The sequence below is a fragment of the Mercenaria mercenaria genome, chromosome 1 (assembly GCF_021730395.1).
Source record: "Mercenaria mercenaria strain notata chromosome 1, MADL_Memer_1, whole genome shotgun sequence".
Classification (NCBI taxonomy): domain Eukaryota; kingdom Metazoa; phylum Mollusca; class Bivalvia; order Venerida; family Veneridae; genus Mercenaria; species Mercenaria mercenaria.
The window spans coordinates 25,829,412-25,846,089 of record NC_069361.1 but is presented as its reverse complement, the minus strand read 5'-3'; the positions used below and the strand labels follow the sequence as shown (position 1 = coordinate 25,846,089).

Below are 16,678 nucleotides of genomic sequence, written 5' to 3'. Positions count from 1 at the left end.
AATATTGTTTTGTACATAGAAGAGACTGAAACAAAGAATAAACTTATCGTCACCCCATGACAAAAGCTAGACAAAGATGCACTTATACAATGTTTGCGTTGAAATGATGATATATCACAAAGGGATTGTCGTTCTGACTCGTATATGTTATATATAGGAAACGTATTTTCAGGATGTTTCCCTGCTAATCCTTAATCTTTACACCTGGTGTTACGATTGATATGAACTTGCCAACAACTTGACCTTCAATTAGATACACATCCATAAATCTTGAAACTAAGATAATACGCAGACGATATCATTTACTTAGTGTTAGCTCATCGGCAAACTCAACGAAGATGGACAAAAGAGCACTATATATACAGTATTCATTTGGAAAGGAGCATCTTTACTTTCAATTCAGCTCAATAAACTCATTCTGTTAATTTAAACAAATATTTTAGTGTTATCAAGGGTATAACATAATGTGCTCAGCCCACAACCCATTTGCGCAGCTTTTAGATATATACACACCAAATAAGTTCTTCTTGGAATCGTTGTTTTAGCCCATGGATAATTTCCATCTAAATAAAAAATATTTTATTAAGATAAAATTTATTTAAGCGAACCTGTGTTTTTTGCTAATATTCATAATTATGTTCTTGTTAAGATGTGTTTTAAGGTATTGTTAAAGGGCTGTTAATGAAGATAAATAAATCTTCCTCCACTTCCAATTCGCTTATATTCGTCTTAAAAACAACAACAAAATATCATACACAGAATAGCGAATTTGCTGTAAAACGCTGATTTGATGTTGATGTTTAAACTTAGTTACTGATGATATTTTTGTGGCTCCGAAGGAAAGTCAGTTCTCTCGGAGATGTGCTGACTTTTTCAGTTTTATCTTGATCAGTGAATAAAAACTTTGTGTTTTATGACTTTCTGCTGACACACTGCCCTTAAAGGGACTTATAACCTGTATTTTGATAAGTTACAAGCAATAGAAACAAAAATGTAACGTTCCAATCACAAACGATAGTGATATAGTAAAAGGATTTACAAGGACACTGCTGTCTTTTAGATATTCTGAGTATGCGACCGAAGGCCAAATTATATTAAGTACTATGAGGAAACGGGACATCCGTTACCATACTAAAGAAATCACGAGTTTCCATCAATTTTTACCCCTTTCTCTTCATTCACATCAGTTCTTTAAATTTGGATAGTTTCAGAAGCTCAGGATATCTATTTTCAATCAAATCTACCATAAAATGAGGGACTGCTTTCCTCTCGGATACACTTACATTGGTCGTGTAACGAGGGACAGATAACTGTATCTTTTATTACCTTTTAGATCGCGGAATTTGTGTGTCAATGCGGTTTCCGCGTTTTAAGATGATTTAGATTGATCGCAAACATTATCCAGTTTACAGCAGTGTCACTAATACAGTAGAAAATGAAGTCCGTAGAAGTACGAGTGCTGAGACTTATAAACTCCCGTTTCCACTTATTATTGCATATTACCTCATTCTATATAATCAAAATATATAGGCTAATTACAAATCTTCTTGAAATCTTCATCGAGATAATGAGAAAGATAATTGAAGAAGATAAAGTATAGATATGTTTTACCTGGTAGATGTTTAAAAGATATTTGCTGGTAGTAAACTAGTTATTTGACGGGATTTACCTGTGTAACGTATATTAGTCGTACGTTCTGACTAGCCGATTTTAAGCGCTTCGTTCAAATTATTGTTCATAATTGTTTTGAATGTTCTTATGAAAATCGCCAGTGGAACTTTTAAGACAAAAAACCACAAGTAAGTGTTATTGAAATTGTTCAAGGAAACTATTGTCACGCGTCAGAGTATATACATCTTTCAGTAAGATTCATTCGTATACTTACGTTTTTGTAACCGGGCAGGATGTTAATAATCATTTTAAAATTGTTCACCAATTAAGGCCACTTAAGCGGGCGTAATTATCTCATAATAGTTAAGTTACAAAGAAATATAGTCAAATAAAGCCATCTAATGAAAGTATTTATACATTTTTATATACAATCTATAGGTATAAATGCATGGAAGTTTTTTTTTTCAGTATTACCTTGACTTGTAATTTGTTTACTATCTTCATAATCTAAACTTATTTTGTTATTTAGTAGAGCAGAATAAATTATATTGAAACCGAATAGTGTGAACAAATTATTTTCACCGTCCGGGTTAAGGTTGTTAGTCATTCGATTTTTGTAAGTAGATGAAAGTCTATATGATGACAGATTGTCATGTCTTAATTACTTGTAGTAACTGTGTGGGTCATCAGTGCAGATCGCATATAGCTGAAATGAGGAAAAATATAATGCGAAGTAACAATAGACCTGCACCCACTCGTGTACTGTTACAAAAGTTGGTTTAACTAATATTAAACTATCACGTTACACGGATTTACAACCCTGATATCTCCACATCGACTGTTAGCGTGTTTTCTGTGTTACTAGTACTGCAATTTAAGCTATGGCGTTGTCACAAAAGGATAAAAAGAAGGCCCTTCCTCCGGGACCAAGGCGTTACCCTGTGCTTGGAAATCTCACACAACTTAAAGGGGATGAGATGCTATATGTGAAACTAAATGAGATGCGAAAGACTCATGGGGACGTACTGTATCTACAGTTAGGCGCTGTGAAAATGTTGGTTGTATTCGGACATGATAAAGTAAGCAAGATTTTGCTGGATCAAAAGGATTCTTTTAAATTCAGACCAATTTGGTTAGTGGAGATTAAATCCCTGGAGCTTACAAAAGGTAAATTGATCTTTTCTATTTATTTAATACATTTTCCTGTTTTATAAATACTCCACAATCACTCTACCATAATACAATATCATTGAACTGTAAACATTTGAATAGCCATATATTATGTTTAACAAAAGATACATTTTGCGGATTCCTTAAAGTAAGACGTGAGATACAATACAACTGCATACTGCGATAGAGGGATTAAACGGGAGGTATACTAGTTGATCAGTGGTTCACTATAATTTTAGGGCATTTGTTAACCATCATCGTCTTGTAAAACCCTTGTATTATTGTGATACCAAATCCACTGTAATATTGCTAACACCAGCACGGCATAAAGTAGAGTGAACACATCTCGTATTATCAGCATTTGTCGTCACCATTCCAAACGTCAGTTGATCTCGTAGAGACGTCATAATATTTATCGCGTAAAAACGTGAGAATATTTATCACGTAGAGACGTCAGAATATTTACCGCGTAGAAACGTCAGAATATTTATCGCGTAGAGACGTCAGAATATTTATCGCGTAGAGACGTCAGAATATTGATTAGGTAGAAACGTAAGAATATTTATCACGTAGCAACGTCAGAATATTGATCAGGTAAAAACGTCAGAATATTGATAACATAGAAACGTTAGGATGTGTCACAATACATATACGGTAATATGCCGAACATGAAGCTGCAGGATGACCTTGGTCACTTGTCTCTTGCAGAGCATATTACGGTACTTGTACAGAATATTAAGTACATTAGTACCCGCTGTCCGCGTTAAAATATTTTTCAAAAATTGTTAAAAAAAATCAGTAAGGAATGAACATTTAGCGTGATAAATTTTCTACGTCAAAATGAGAGCTGTGTGTACCGATGCGAGTAATATTTAGTGTTATCTCACATGATAGGGAATGCGGAATGATGCATCGTCGTTACTATCTGGTTTAACTTCCTCAAATAATACAGTAAGTACAATGTATACAGTGTAACTATCCCCGGGTTATAGGTCACTTCGTAAACAAACTCTCGTACATCGATTCTACGTACCTACCGGCATAGATCTAATCAGACGGTATAAAAATTTCAATATTTTGAAACATAAGTGAGTGAGTGAGTTGGGTTTTACGGCGAATCGACACAAAATGGTCATATATCGCCGAGAAGAAGTCATATTGCAAACGCCAACTGTAAAGCATAAACATTGATGTAAAAATGTAAAGCATACCCCAAAACATCCATGTAAAAATGTAAAGAACACTACGAGTAATGTAAAACATAGTTTGAAACATAAAGTTTTTAAAAAAGATTATCACTTATATATTATAATTATTCTGTATATTCGTAGTTAGGTGAAGTCTGAATGGCTATGCAATATCAATCCTTTAGTTATAAAGTATCAGCAGTTTTGCATCAATGTATTGATACATGACTATTGCATCAGCTGTGCAATGAATGATAATGAAGTTCGCAGCATAGAAACGTCAGAATTCATCAGTAAAATTTATCACCCAATTCATTCAAAACAAAATACTGCTTTAAAAAGGCCTTGATATCCTAACATCATACATAATACAGCACTTTTACAAAATGAAGTGTAATGCAAATAAATTGAAGACCATACTTGATCTAATATTCAATGCAGACGTTAAATATGATATGGTTATCAAATATATTGCTTTCTATACAAGTTTACTGTCAACTGACTTCTAAAATGTACATGCATTTATTTACATTTTCACATGGTATTTGGATCGATAAACATTCCTGAAACTTGATTGTTTACATTTTACAGGTATCGTTTGGTCAAACGGTTTACAAAACGAAAAGTTAAGGAAGTTTGCGCTCCCAACAGTCCACCCTGGGCTTGGATCTGTCACCCTAGTTCAGAGAGTTCAGACAGAAGCAGACATGGTTGCAAAAGCCCTCTTAAAGGAGAAGGGAGATTCAGCAACACTGAAGAAAGTATTTTATCAAGCAATTTGCAATATCAACTGCGGATTGATATTTGGGTCAAGGTAAAGGGATAACACATTTAGCATTACTATTGCTTCTTACGTCTTCAAGTGCTATTCTACATAAAATCAACAGTTCATATCCGTACCCAACCGAACAAAGATTTGTCAGTATGCCCAGATCCAGAGCATATATTTGTTTTCAGAACTAGTCATCCAGTTTTAGCGGGGTTTAGAAGTAATGTACGGATGCGTCTGGAGTTCCCCATTATTTTTCTTATCCACAATCCTTTTTTACTTGATGTTTTTATAAAGCTAGATGGTAAAATTATTTTGTGTTTTGACACACATTACTTTTCAGTCTTGGAGCTTTAAAATGTTGTCATTCTACGTGGTGTTTGTCCTTTGTAGGACGCATTTTCATCTATTTACGGAGTGCTGATTTTTTTTATACAATTATTGTATAAGAAAAATCAATATTGAGTAAGCTTTAAAACTTTTTCTATTTAAATACATAAAATTATGACATAATACGTGTCAGTGGTACTTTAAGGATTATTAAAGAAGTTGTTTGGCAAAAAAGTATTCTTCGTTCATACAATTGATCATATTCAACAAGGAGTTGTATTTATTATATATCTACTTATAAAGGTAGATAGTTGCGATTTACGCATTTGAAGTAGCCGTTTCATGGTCGATAAAGAAGAACGAAATAAAATATAAAAGGTATATCAGGTGCATCGTTTATTGCAAAATAATAATGTTTATAAACATGTATTTTATGATCTTCTAGTAGGTTCAAGATGTACTGTAATACACGGGGAAACAAGGATCTATTAATACCGAGCAAACGACTTTTGTTTTTTAGATATTTGTTTTCGACGATACTTTGATATGGTGAATATAAAAAAGTCAGAATAGTTTAAACTAGAGTTCGAGTAACAACCCATCCATTAGAAATAGAGTCTGGTATAACCATGTCAAAGTTCCAGTAAATGAACGAAAACGTCAGTTGCGCAAGTCACTTTTAATTCAATTGCTATTTTATTTGCATATAAAGAGAAATACTGTTGGAAAAGTTTGTTGCATAATGTTATATATAATGAAACCCTGAAAAATCTCTTTTAACTTTCTTTTCTCTAAACCTAATGTATCGGGTAAATTAGCGAAGGCTGGCATGTTTTACCATATTGTTATGTTTATTTTATTAACACCTGTAAATAAGGCTTCAAAACGTTTAATGTGAATAAAGTATCTCCAAAAAATATCTCTTTCATTTCCCCTTAAGAAATTTAAAACGGATTTTCTTTTTTTTTGCACCCATATTGTAAATACACCTATTGTGTTTGAAGATTTATTTCGTTTCGTGCCCGGTATTGAGCTTGCTTGTTCGCCAAAGTGTTATATGCGCTCAAGTATTGTATCTTGAATAGGCCCCCAGGTTGTAAGAAACAGTTCGTGCAAAACAACTTCTTAATTAAGGAGGAATGTGGGGGGAAATGCAAATGTTTTACCCATTATTAATACAGAAAAGAAAACTACAGGGTCGGTTCTACTTTACAGCTGGCAAAAGACTAAATTGTAATTTTGAAGGATGTGAACAAACATGGCCACTTTTTGATGAATTGTTTTCTCAAGTTTTCCTATACACATGTAGCAAAAACGCCAGTGTTTTCCATAATTATTGTATGCTTGTTAACTATTGAATAATTCTACGCCTATCTTCTATTATTTGACTCTTTCAGATATGAGTACACCGACAGTGAGTTCCAAGAGTTTATCTGCTTGATGGACCAGCTGCTTCAGAGACAGGGTGTTAAAAATCCACTCAACTTTTTCCCTATCTTGCAAAAATTGCCCGAATCAAAGAAGGTATGATCAGAAGCTGGTAAAATATCGTCACAAGTTCCATTGTAGTTACAAAATACCATTATTTGTATCCATCTTTATGCCCATCCCGGCGAAGATTCATCTTTCGCTTTGGTATTTCACCGGTACTGGTTGCGGTATTTTTGAAATCGACAGATTAGCCTTCAAAGTAATACTGAGATTGATTATTTTTTGCCCGCCCGCTTAGCTTAGTAAGTAAGAGCGTTGGTCTACCGATCTCGGGGTCGCGAGTTCGATCCTCGGGCGGGGCGTATGTTCTCCGTGACTATTTGATAAACGACATTGTGTCTGAAATCATTAGTCCTCCACCTCTGATTCATGTGGGGAAGTTGGCAGTTACTTGCGGAGAACAGGTTTGTACTGGTACAGAATCCAGGAATACTGGTTAGGTTAACTGCCCGCCGTTACATGACTGAAATACTGTTGAAAAACGGCGTTAAACCCAAAAACAAACAAACAAATACTGAGATTGAAAACGGTTATCTATTCAAGATACTGCAGACTGCTGTGGCATATGGCCTTCAAACTTGTCCCTATCAGTCTTGGATGGCTAGTATGTCAATGGTCAAGATCATAGTGATATTGAGTCCAAATAAGCGGAATAAAGTTGTGCCTACGTAGAATATCCGGTATCCTGCGGTGAAGAAATTGCGTCTTTGGCAGTGCGGGATTGGGAGATGTCAAATTTATTTAAAACATTTACGACATTACGGCAATAGTTCATTGACAAACTGACCGTCAAGACAAAAACAATTTTCGACCAATAAACTTAGACTGAAAATAACCATTTACTTCCGATAAATCATCAGACATGGAGGAAAAGGATGGGGGAATGCACGTTTTACAAACAACTCTTGTCCGGGGTAATCTCCAAATGAACTGAAGCAATTATTTGTATACATGTGTATACACATGTTTGATTATGAAGAAAGGTTAATGTTATTTGAACCATTCTTGTGTAACCATCCGAGTAACATGTCATATGAGCAGGTTCGAACCAGCCGCTTGCAGACATTTATCTACACTGACTTTAAGTTAAGGCTACTTGTCTACTGTAATCCACTAAGTTACGAGGAAGAGCGAGAGAGAGAGTGAGAGAATATAATAGTACATCATGTGTAAATACGCTGTCTGACATAATTAAGAGACAAAACGGTCGTGTCACAATTGACTGACTTGACAATTTACAGCCTGTCTAGTGTAAATCCGCTGATATTTATTTAGAAAAGGCGAAGCTTTCACAGCAAATTCATTAAATATGTCAATGTCAAGCTCTCAATTAGTCCGATATACCGCTTTAATCCCAAGAGAGAGAGAGAGAGAGAGAGAGAGAGAGAGAGAGAGAGAGTTGGGTTTTACGGCGAATCGACACAAACTGGTTATATACCGCCGATTAATCCCAAAAGAGAAATTGTCTTTAGAAATGATGTATTCTTTAAAAACATAAAAAATAAATATCGCTTTTAGATTTAACACTGAACCGAACCGTAAGCCGGGTGGATAGGCTGATATATACTTTTAATTAAAGTATATTTTTCTCCATTTCTATAATTATCAATATCAAACTGTTTTACAGACAAAGGAAACAAAATGTGTCATATCAAAGGTCTCAGAATTTATCCACACAAAAATTGCAGCTGCAAGAGAAAAGTTCGACAGTGGTAACATTGGCAGCCTTTTAGATGCTTATCTAGCACAAGAAGATGCCGAAAATTCTGTAACAGGTAACTGACTACGTATATAAAAAACATTTATTTCATTTATCCGAATGTTCTTAATTGTAAGTCCTTGGTGTACCTCTTTAGACACTTAGCTCACCTGTAGATTTATAGCATTATAAGAACTTCGCATAGAGAAAGACAAGTGAAACATAGGTACAGGAATGTCAACTTAATTAATATGTTATGTATCATATATTTAGTACCCCTATAATTTACATGGTGGAATTAACAATTTGCCGATAGAGATAATGTAGCATGAACGTTTCGTATGATATACACTATTTGCTTTCATCTGTGGAATTTGAAATGAGGTAATATATATAAGACTTTTTTGACTAACTTTTTGTGTATTTGTTTCTAACAAAGAGGAAAAGAGTTAAATATTTATCTTATTTCATGTTCCAAAAGATAAATTACATGACTGATAATCCTAAGCCAGCCCGCGTGTTTAATCCCGCAAGATGTTGTGACGTATTAATTTGACAAAATATGTTTAATTCAATCGTTGCTGTTGATATTTTTTTCCAGAGGAAAACGTGTACCATATTGTGAGGGATTTCTTTGTGGCCGGGACTGAAAATGTTGCAATCGGTCTAGTATGGCTCATTGGGTATATGGCGATACACACAGACGTGCAGGAGAAATGTAGAAATTGTATTGTTGAGGTAGTCGCCGTTAAGTTTGATGGATTATTTTGTAACAGTCTTTACAGTTCGAACTTATTCTCTGCCGTTAATAAAACTCAGTATTTGGCAAAAGTAACATCAACTTTGTTTTAACCACAATCAGGGTTTAACATATCTGGATGTATATTGCAATGCGACATTTTTACGTCACTGCATCTAGTTTTCGGACCTTTCGTCTGCCTGACCCCTCGGTTTCCGATCAATAACTGAAGTCTATGTCAAGGTAGCGATGAGCTTGATCTTAAAATCTGTTTCCCGATCGAACAACTAAAGAACAGTTGGCTTACGGTCGTCAGAATTCAAAGCACATTTGCCTTCGATCAGCAGACGACTCCTTTTACAATAGGGGTCAGTAGGTCAAAGATCAAGGTCACGGTTTGCGAGCGAATACTGAAGAACGTCTTGGCTTACGGTCGTCAAACGCCGTAGGATGATTTCCTGTGGTCAGTAGATGATTCTTACGTTTTCCAGGGATCAGTAGGTCAAAGGTCAAGGCCACAGTTATCTCGAAACTGACAATAGTTTCCGCTTCGTAACTTAAGAACTTCAAACTTATTGTCTGTGGTCAGTAGACGATCTTTTTTGTTTTGTTTTTGGGTTAGTAGGTCAAAGTCCCAGTGATATTGCCTGTGGTCAGTTGATGACTCTTATGGTGTTTGAGGTCAGTAGGTCAAAGGACAAGGTCATAGTGTTTTTGGCACTTGAAATGACGCGGGCGTCATGGAAGTCAGACATGTTTTACAAACAGCTCTTCTTTTTGTTTTCTATTTTTACTTTACAGTTTTATATATTTCATACCAAGTAAATCTCAGGTCACGATTTATCATTCGTTTTTCCTTTGCTTTTTTAGGCATTTTTATTCTTCAAAGTTTTGAATTGTCCAGTCTGGTTTACCCTCGCAGCATGCATCATTTTCAGACATGAATAGACCGATTTAGAGAAAAACATGCAACTTTGTTACTTTTAATAACTTTATGTTAAAATGCCTATTTATGCCCCTTTCGAAAAAAGAGGGGTGTATTGTTTTACAGATGTCGGCCGGTTCGTAGATCAATTCGTTTCCGGTTGATAACTCAAGAACGCTCGGGCCTAGGATCATGAAAGTTGATAGGAAGGTTGGTCATGACCAGCAGATGACCCTATTGATTTTGAGGTCAGTAGGTTAAAGGTCAAGGTCACAGTAACCTGGAACAGTTAAACCGTTTCCGGATGATAACTTGAAAACGCATGGGCTTAGGATCATGAAAGATAATAGGGAGGTTGGTCATGACCAGCAAATTACCCCTATTGATTTCGAGGTCAGTAGGTTAAAGGTCAAGGTCACAATAACCTGGAACAGTTAAACCGTTTCCGGATGATAACTCGAGAACGCTTGGGCTTAGGATCATGAAAGTTAATAGGGAGGATGGTCATGACCAGTAAATTACTCCTATTGATTTTGAGGTCAGTAGGTCATAGGTCAAGGTCACAGTGACTCGGAACAAATAAATAGTTTCTGACGATAACTTGAGAACGCTTGGAATTAGTATCATGAAACTTAACAGGGAGGTTGGTCAGTCATGACCAGCAGATCACCCCTATTGATTTTGAGTTCAGTAGGTCAAAGGTCAAGGTCACAGTGACCCAGAACAGTTAAACCGTTTCCAGATAATTACTCAAGAATGCTTGAGTCTAGGATCATGAATGTTGATAGGTTGGTTGATCATGACCAGCAGATGACCCCTATTGATTTTGAGATCAGTAGGTCATAGGTCAAGCTCACAGTGATCTGGAACAGTTAAACTATTTCCAGACGATAACTTGAGAACGCTTGGGCTTAGGATCAGGAATACTTGGATAGGGAGGTTGATAATGACCTGCAGATGACCCCTGTTGATTTTGAGGTCAGTAGGTCAAAGGTCAAGGTCACATTGACCCAGAACAGTAGAACTATTTTTCCAAATTACTAGAGAATGCTACGGCCTAATATCACATTTGATATGAAGGTCACGTGTGACCCATAATTATTGATTTGAGGTCAGTACGTGAAACGTCCAGTTCACAGTGGCCAAATAACTTCTGTTCCTTGTGCAGTTACTGAATGCATCCAGGGGGATGGATGTGTGCGTGGTGGGGGTGGGGGGGGGGGGGGGCATTTCGTGTTCTACGAACTCTTGTTTCAACTAGGCCTTAAATGTCATAATTTTGTCTTTGAAACAGCATTGTCGAAAATCACGTGTCTTATTCCACTTCTTTATATCGTCATCATCATCATCTTCATCATCACCACCACCACCATCATTATCATAATAATTATTATTATTATTATGTAGAGCACCGATTAAGTCACCTGCATGTATCTGACAATGATATAAAATTCTAAAATGCATTTTTACTGCAGTTATCATCTGTGAATAGTATATTAATAGAAGCTGACGTCTGATTCTCTTTGCTCATCTCAACAACACCTAATTTTTTGATATTTTATAATTATCATATTCAGACGTTAGGTGGCAAGCAGACAGCGGATATGGAGGATATAAAGAAGATGCCGTATGTGGAAGCTACCGTGCAAGAGGTTCTTCGCCTAGCTAATATCGGTGGGTCATTTTCCTTTAACATATTTTGGCGGGTTTTATTTGTTTCAGCAATATTTAAAAACATTAATGTTACCTAATAAACATGTTTAGATTTCCATGCAGGACTTATAGACAATTTCCATCGAAGTCTAGGGAAAACAATCTGGGGCTTTGCGTCTGGTATAAAAACATATTGTATTTCGCCATACTATTTCATGATCTTTGTTTATACTTTGTTATACTTCTTGTATAGAGAATCTACTTATGTATCCCATCAGTGTCTCATATGTTTAATCAAGTCTGCCAGCGTCAAAGTCCTCTTGTTGTTGCACATGATGAAGCCTCCAGTGAGACCCCTTTTCCGTCATAATAATGAAAACTAACGAGCGTTCTCTCATATCCCTGTTTGTTCAGGGTTTTTTTAACATAATAATTATATGGAGCATAATAACATGTATACTTAAGTTATTTATAGTGAATATAAGCTTTCAAACTGAAATGAAGTAGTTTGAAATAATACGAGAAAGTGATCTCACTATTTATCAGTGATATCTTCACATTACTGAAAGGTCGTCTTGCTTGAGCATGCATAAACGCTGTTAAACCTTGCTCGTTTAGAATAAAAATGATTAAAATAGTGAAAAAGCCTATCAAAACTTATCATGATCGAAGTGATATTCAGTGTTTTACATCACTCAGATGTATTGCATTCGTCCATGTGTCCTCAGTTTGTATGATGTATATTATTACATGACCCCTTATATAAATCGCCGGGCACTAGGTTGCGCTTTATGACAGGTCTTTATTCAATAACAAAATCTTTGGAAAAATCCTTTGTAAGCATAGAACGCAACCAAGCAACATAATAGCAGACTCGGTTTGATTGAGTCTTTTCTTGAGAGATGAGGAAGTGTGCAACACACATCGCGCTTAAGCGGAATTCTATTAAAGGCTCATAATGCTTTTGTTTATAATGCGACTGCCACATTTTTTTGTGAAGAACAAGAAATATTTTCATGTGCACTATTGAAACAGTGCTTTTCTAAAGTTGTAATATAACATAACATCTATTAGGACATATGTTTTTAGCATAAAAATTAATGCATTATGGAACTTTATCGTAACATTGAATGTTATGCAACGCAAACTGTTATCTTACTGTTTCAGCACCATTGTCAGTACCTCATGCCGTGCATGAAGAGGTCGAATTTGAGGGGTTTATAGTTCCAAAAGACACAATGGTTTTAACGCACCTACAGTCTGTTCATACTGATCCGAATTACTGGGAAGATTCAGAAACATTTAATCCAGACAGATTTATTGGAGCGGAAGGCACACTTGAAAAGAAAGACGCATTTTATCCATACTCCATAGGTAAGACAGACTCAAGTAGTCATTTCTTACCTTTGTGGAAGTAGCGTTCCATTAACTCAAGACTGATGAATAGTGAAAATCAGTTAAAAACTGACGGAGTTGTTAACAAAATATAGACATATGATTATCATTGGAGACTACAATGTTCATACCAGTCAAATAAAAGAAATAGCACACAATTATTGTTAGCACTATGCTTTGTTTTCCTGAGATTCTTGAAAAAATATACATGTATTATTTTCAATTCCAATTTGAAAACTGTTAGCTTTGGAAAACACAGGTATGTATGGTAGTGTTCAGAAGGTCACAGTACCATTGCCAGGGAGATACGGGACTTAAATTCCTTTAAGACACGCTTTTTTATACAAACTGTGTAACTGCGTTACTGGAAATGATGAAAAATGATATTCTTTACATTTTAGGTTCAAGATATTGTCTTGCTGCAAAACTGGCGCAAATGGAACTGCTCATTACATTTAGCACACTTTTGAAACGTTTTAAATTTACCGATGGTCCACAGTCTTTAAATCCAAGCCAACCTGGCGCTTTTGTTGAACCGCAGAATTTCAGTGTTACTTGGACGCCAATAGAATCAGTGAACTAGATGTCATACGTTTTATGTTGCGGACTAGCATTAATTAGAAAACTGTTGGAGAAGTAACATAGAAACTAAAACATCAAAAAGTGGAAGTGTTTCTTGTGCATCTGTGCATCTGTTGAAGGTTACCAATCAGTACATCTGAAAACATAATTATGCAAATTTTGGATACATATAGCGATTAGAAGTGTCAAAGTGTGGACGATATATAGTTCATGAATTATTCTAATTATTACATATAAAAAGACGTTAACGCAAGTAATATATTACTGATCCTAAAATAGTTTGTCCTCTATATCGATTCTCCCAGAAAAGTAACCATTGACATATACCATATATCAAGTTCTGAAATATTGTATTTTTTGCATTGTATTTGACAAGTGATGTTATTGCTAAGTTTTGAAAATGTAGAGATAGTACTTACCAGAAACTCTATATTTATACGTATTAACGTCCAACTTCTACATGTAGGCTATGCGATGCAGATCTAAAGCTTTCGTATTGTTTTCCTCAGTAAATTGCTTTCAAATATATCTAAATATGTCTCGGAAAAGAATTTGACTTTAAACAGAATATGATATTCTAATTTTGATAAATTCTGAGTCGACACTTTCCACTTTTGTGTGTACTGATCGCGTAACCGTTCAAACATACCATAATAGTTACAGTTGGAATCAAACTCCAACAAGACATCACTAAAACCTAAACTGTCCCTCAAAATGTTTATTTTATGAGACCATTAATTAACATTTTGGCTTTTGAATTCTTCAGTTAATTATCCATACATAGTAGGCATATCTTAGTTCTTCCCTATTTTGATCCAAATAATTGAAGATTCTCTCTCTTATGGCAATAGACAATGGAAAACGGCAATGTTCTCCAAAACAAGGCAAGTTCGGGGTTCAATTACTCACACCCAAGACATGTTTACAACATTTTAATTGTACTTTATCAATTTCTTTAAAATCTTAGAATCGTAAATTTCCCAAATATCAGGTGCAACCATTGAATCAAAAAGTGACAGATCATTTAGTTAAAAGATATCTCTGTTCTTATATTTTCTGGTCATGTTCGGTATTATTCAGATACTGAACCGCTAACCGGGCAATAGTAAACAGGTTTGACTATAACCCGGAAAGCCATTAAATAAGTGTTTTATTATTGCACATTCATATCTCTCATGAAGAGGTTCGGTCAAACCAAGTATGCTATTATTGTGATTGTTTGCATTTAAGACTTCCAGAGGATGTTGTCTTAAATTTTCTTACGCCTTTGTTTAAAAGTGATTGTTAAATATATATACCTTTGCTAAGGGATAGTTTATTTGTTTGCTAATAATAATGCTATAAATTAGTTGTAAATAAAACTAACTATTATATTCGTCTACATATCATAATATACTACCCTTTACATGACAAAGTGGAATATTGTATTGACCATAATACACATCCTCTATCTCGCTGTATTTATTACCCGCCTAGTGTAAATATTCAGTTCAGATATGGTAATATAGTTTCTAAACTATAAATCATTGAGCTATTAATTATTTACTAGGTTCATTATAATTAATGTTGTCATATTTACTCGCATACCATGTACATGACCTCTACCTGGCATTCAGTTATCCTTTTCTTCGTTTGGATAGTTTGGAAAGTTTACAGGTTACGGATGAGGAAATTAGCTAAATCTCCCCTAGCTCAATCGTTATTCATCCCACCGGCAGATAAATGGTTTGTTAACTGAATCAACCATTTATGTAGAGCATTGCACATAAAACTACTCGGTAATTACATTTTAGTGGAATTTACGCACAAGAATAAAAAGTCCTTTTTATCTACTTGGAAGAGTTACACAGTTAGATGATGAACACGGAAACTGTTGTCTGTTAGGCATGCAGAGAGAAGGCCCTGAACGTAGGCTTTTCTTAAGATCGTATTACAATTAGACAACGGGAAATCAGCAGACAAATTGTTGAAACTACAAACTGTTGCTAGCATAAGACTCGCAGAAGGATGGGTAGGTTCCAATCTAAAAGAAAAAAGTTATATCCCTGGCTCTTACATTTCAGTATAAATCCAACTAAAATGAGAATACCTGCGTTCGTTCTCCCGCAAATAACGTTTCCAGAAAATCAGAGATGGAGAACAAATATTTGCAGAACAATGTTTTCTGTTAAGTCGTTAGTGATACGAAAAATATTTGCCTCGTCCGGGGACCGAAGTTACAACCTCATGATCCTTATCACGCTATCTCTATTGTGTAAAGTGGCGAATCCCATCCATTAAGAAAATAAAAATGTATAAATTATAGACATGACTTGAATGTAGATATTTATAATACTGGTTAATTCACTTGCATAATTCTTATTGTTGAACGCTTTTACTTACTGTCATTTCAGGCTAATTTGTATGTTTAAATTGTTCGCGAACGATATTATCTCACGATGAAATGCAAAGTTTAATGTAAACATCTGAAGCACGTATTTGTACAATTTTTATATACGCATGAAAGGGTTGTTTGTACAACGAAAACAAACTTGTTTTGTAATATGCTTTCTACATGCATAATGAAAGAAAAAAACTGATTTTATGAATTGTATTAATTAAGTAGGGCTGATTAAATTTACACCGAAACGCAATTTGTTTCACCAGTCAGTCATTCAATGTTCGTCGGTTTTACGGCGCACCAACACAGTATCGGTTATATGGCGCCAAACAGGACTACAAATTTTGGTTTCATATCTCATTTACACTGAAATAAAAACATGAGGTATGGAATCAAAATTTGCATACCTGGTGGAATCACAGAGTTACAGCAAAACCAAGTGTTAAGACACTATTAGTCGCCTCTTACGATCATGTAAGGGTAAGGCAGTGGTTCCAGTTCTTTTCATACACAGATCGTCCCAGAACCACATGAGGCTCATTAGTACATGAAACAGTGTATGTGATGACAGATTGTCATGTCTTGATTACTTGAAGTAACTGCATTTGTCATTAGTAACTAAATAAGGAAGATAATACGCATAGTGATAAAATCTTAGCACCCACACACATATATACATGTACGTCCCGCATACTTAAACTATCACTTACGCGTTACTGCTGTAACTGCACTGTTTGCTATGGCGTT

At 35.2% G+C, this 16,678-nt stretch overlaps 1 protein-coding gene across 2 annotated transcripts; it reads left to right on the top strand.

The window, feature by feature from the left end:
* Positions 1–1,647: 1,647 nt before the first annotated feature.
* LOC123543547 (cytochrome P450 2J4-like) lies at positions 1,648–14,922 on the top strand. Of its 2 annotated transcripts, XM_053542565.1 has the most exons (10): positions 1,648–1,799; positions 2,283–2,778; positions 4,560–4,782; positions 6,465–6,591; positions 8,186–8,333; positions 8,859–8,995; positions 11,499–11,595; positions 12,742–12,948; positions 13,371–13,578; positions 13,656–14,922. In XM_053542565.1, exons 2-9 carry the CDS (start codon positions 2,493–2,495, stop codon positions 13,550–13,552), a joined length of 1,407 nt encoding a protein of 468 aa, XP_053398540.1. In that variant the 5' UTR covers positions 1,648–1,799; positions 2,283–2,492; the 3' UTR covers positions 13,553–13,578; positions 13,656–14,922. The 2 variants fall into 2 exon arrangements, with proteins under 2 accessions (XP_053398540.1, XP_045185559.2); XM_045329624.2 differs by having other exon boundaries at positions 13,371–14,922.
* The last annotated feature ends 1,756 nt before the right edge of the window (positions 14,923–16,678 follow it).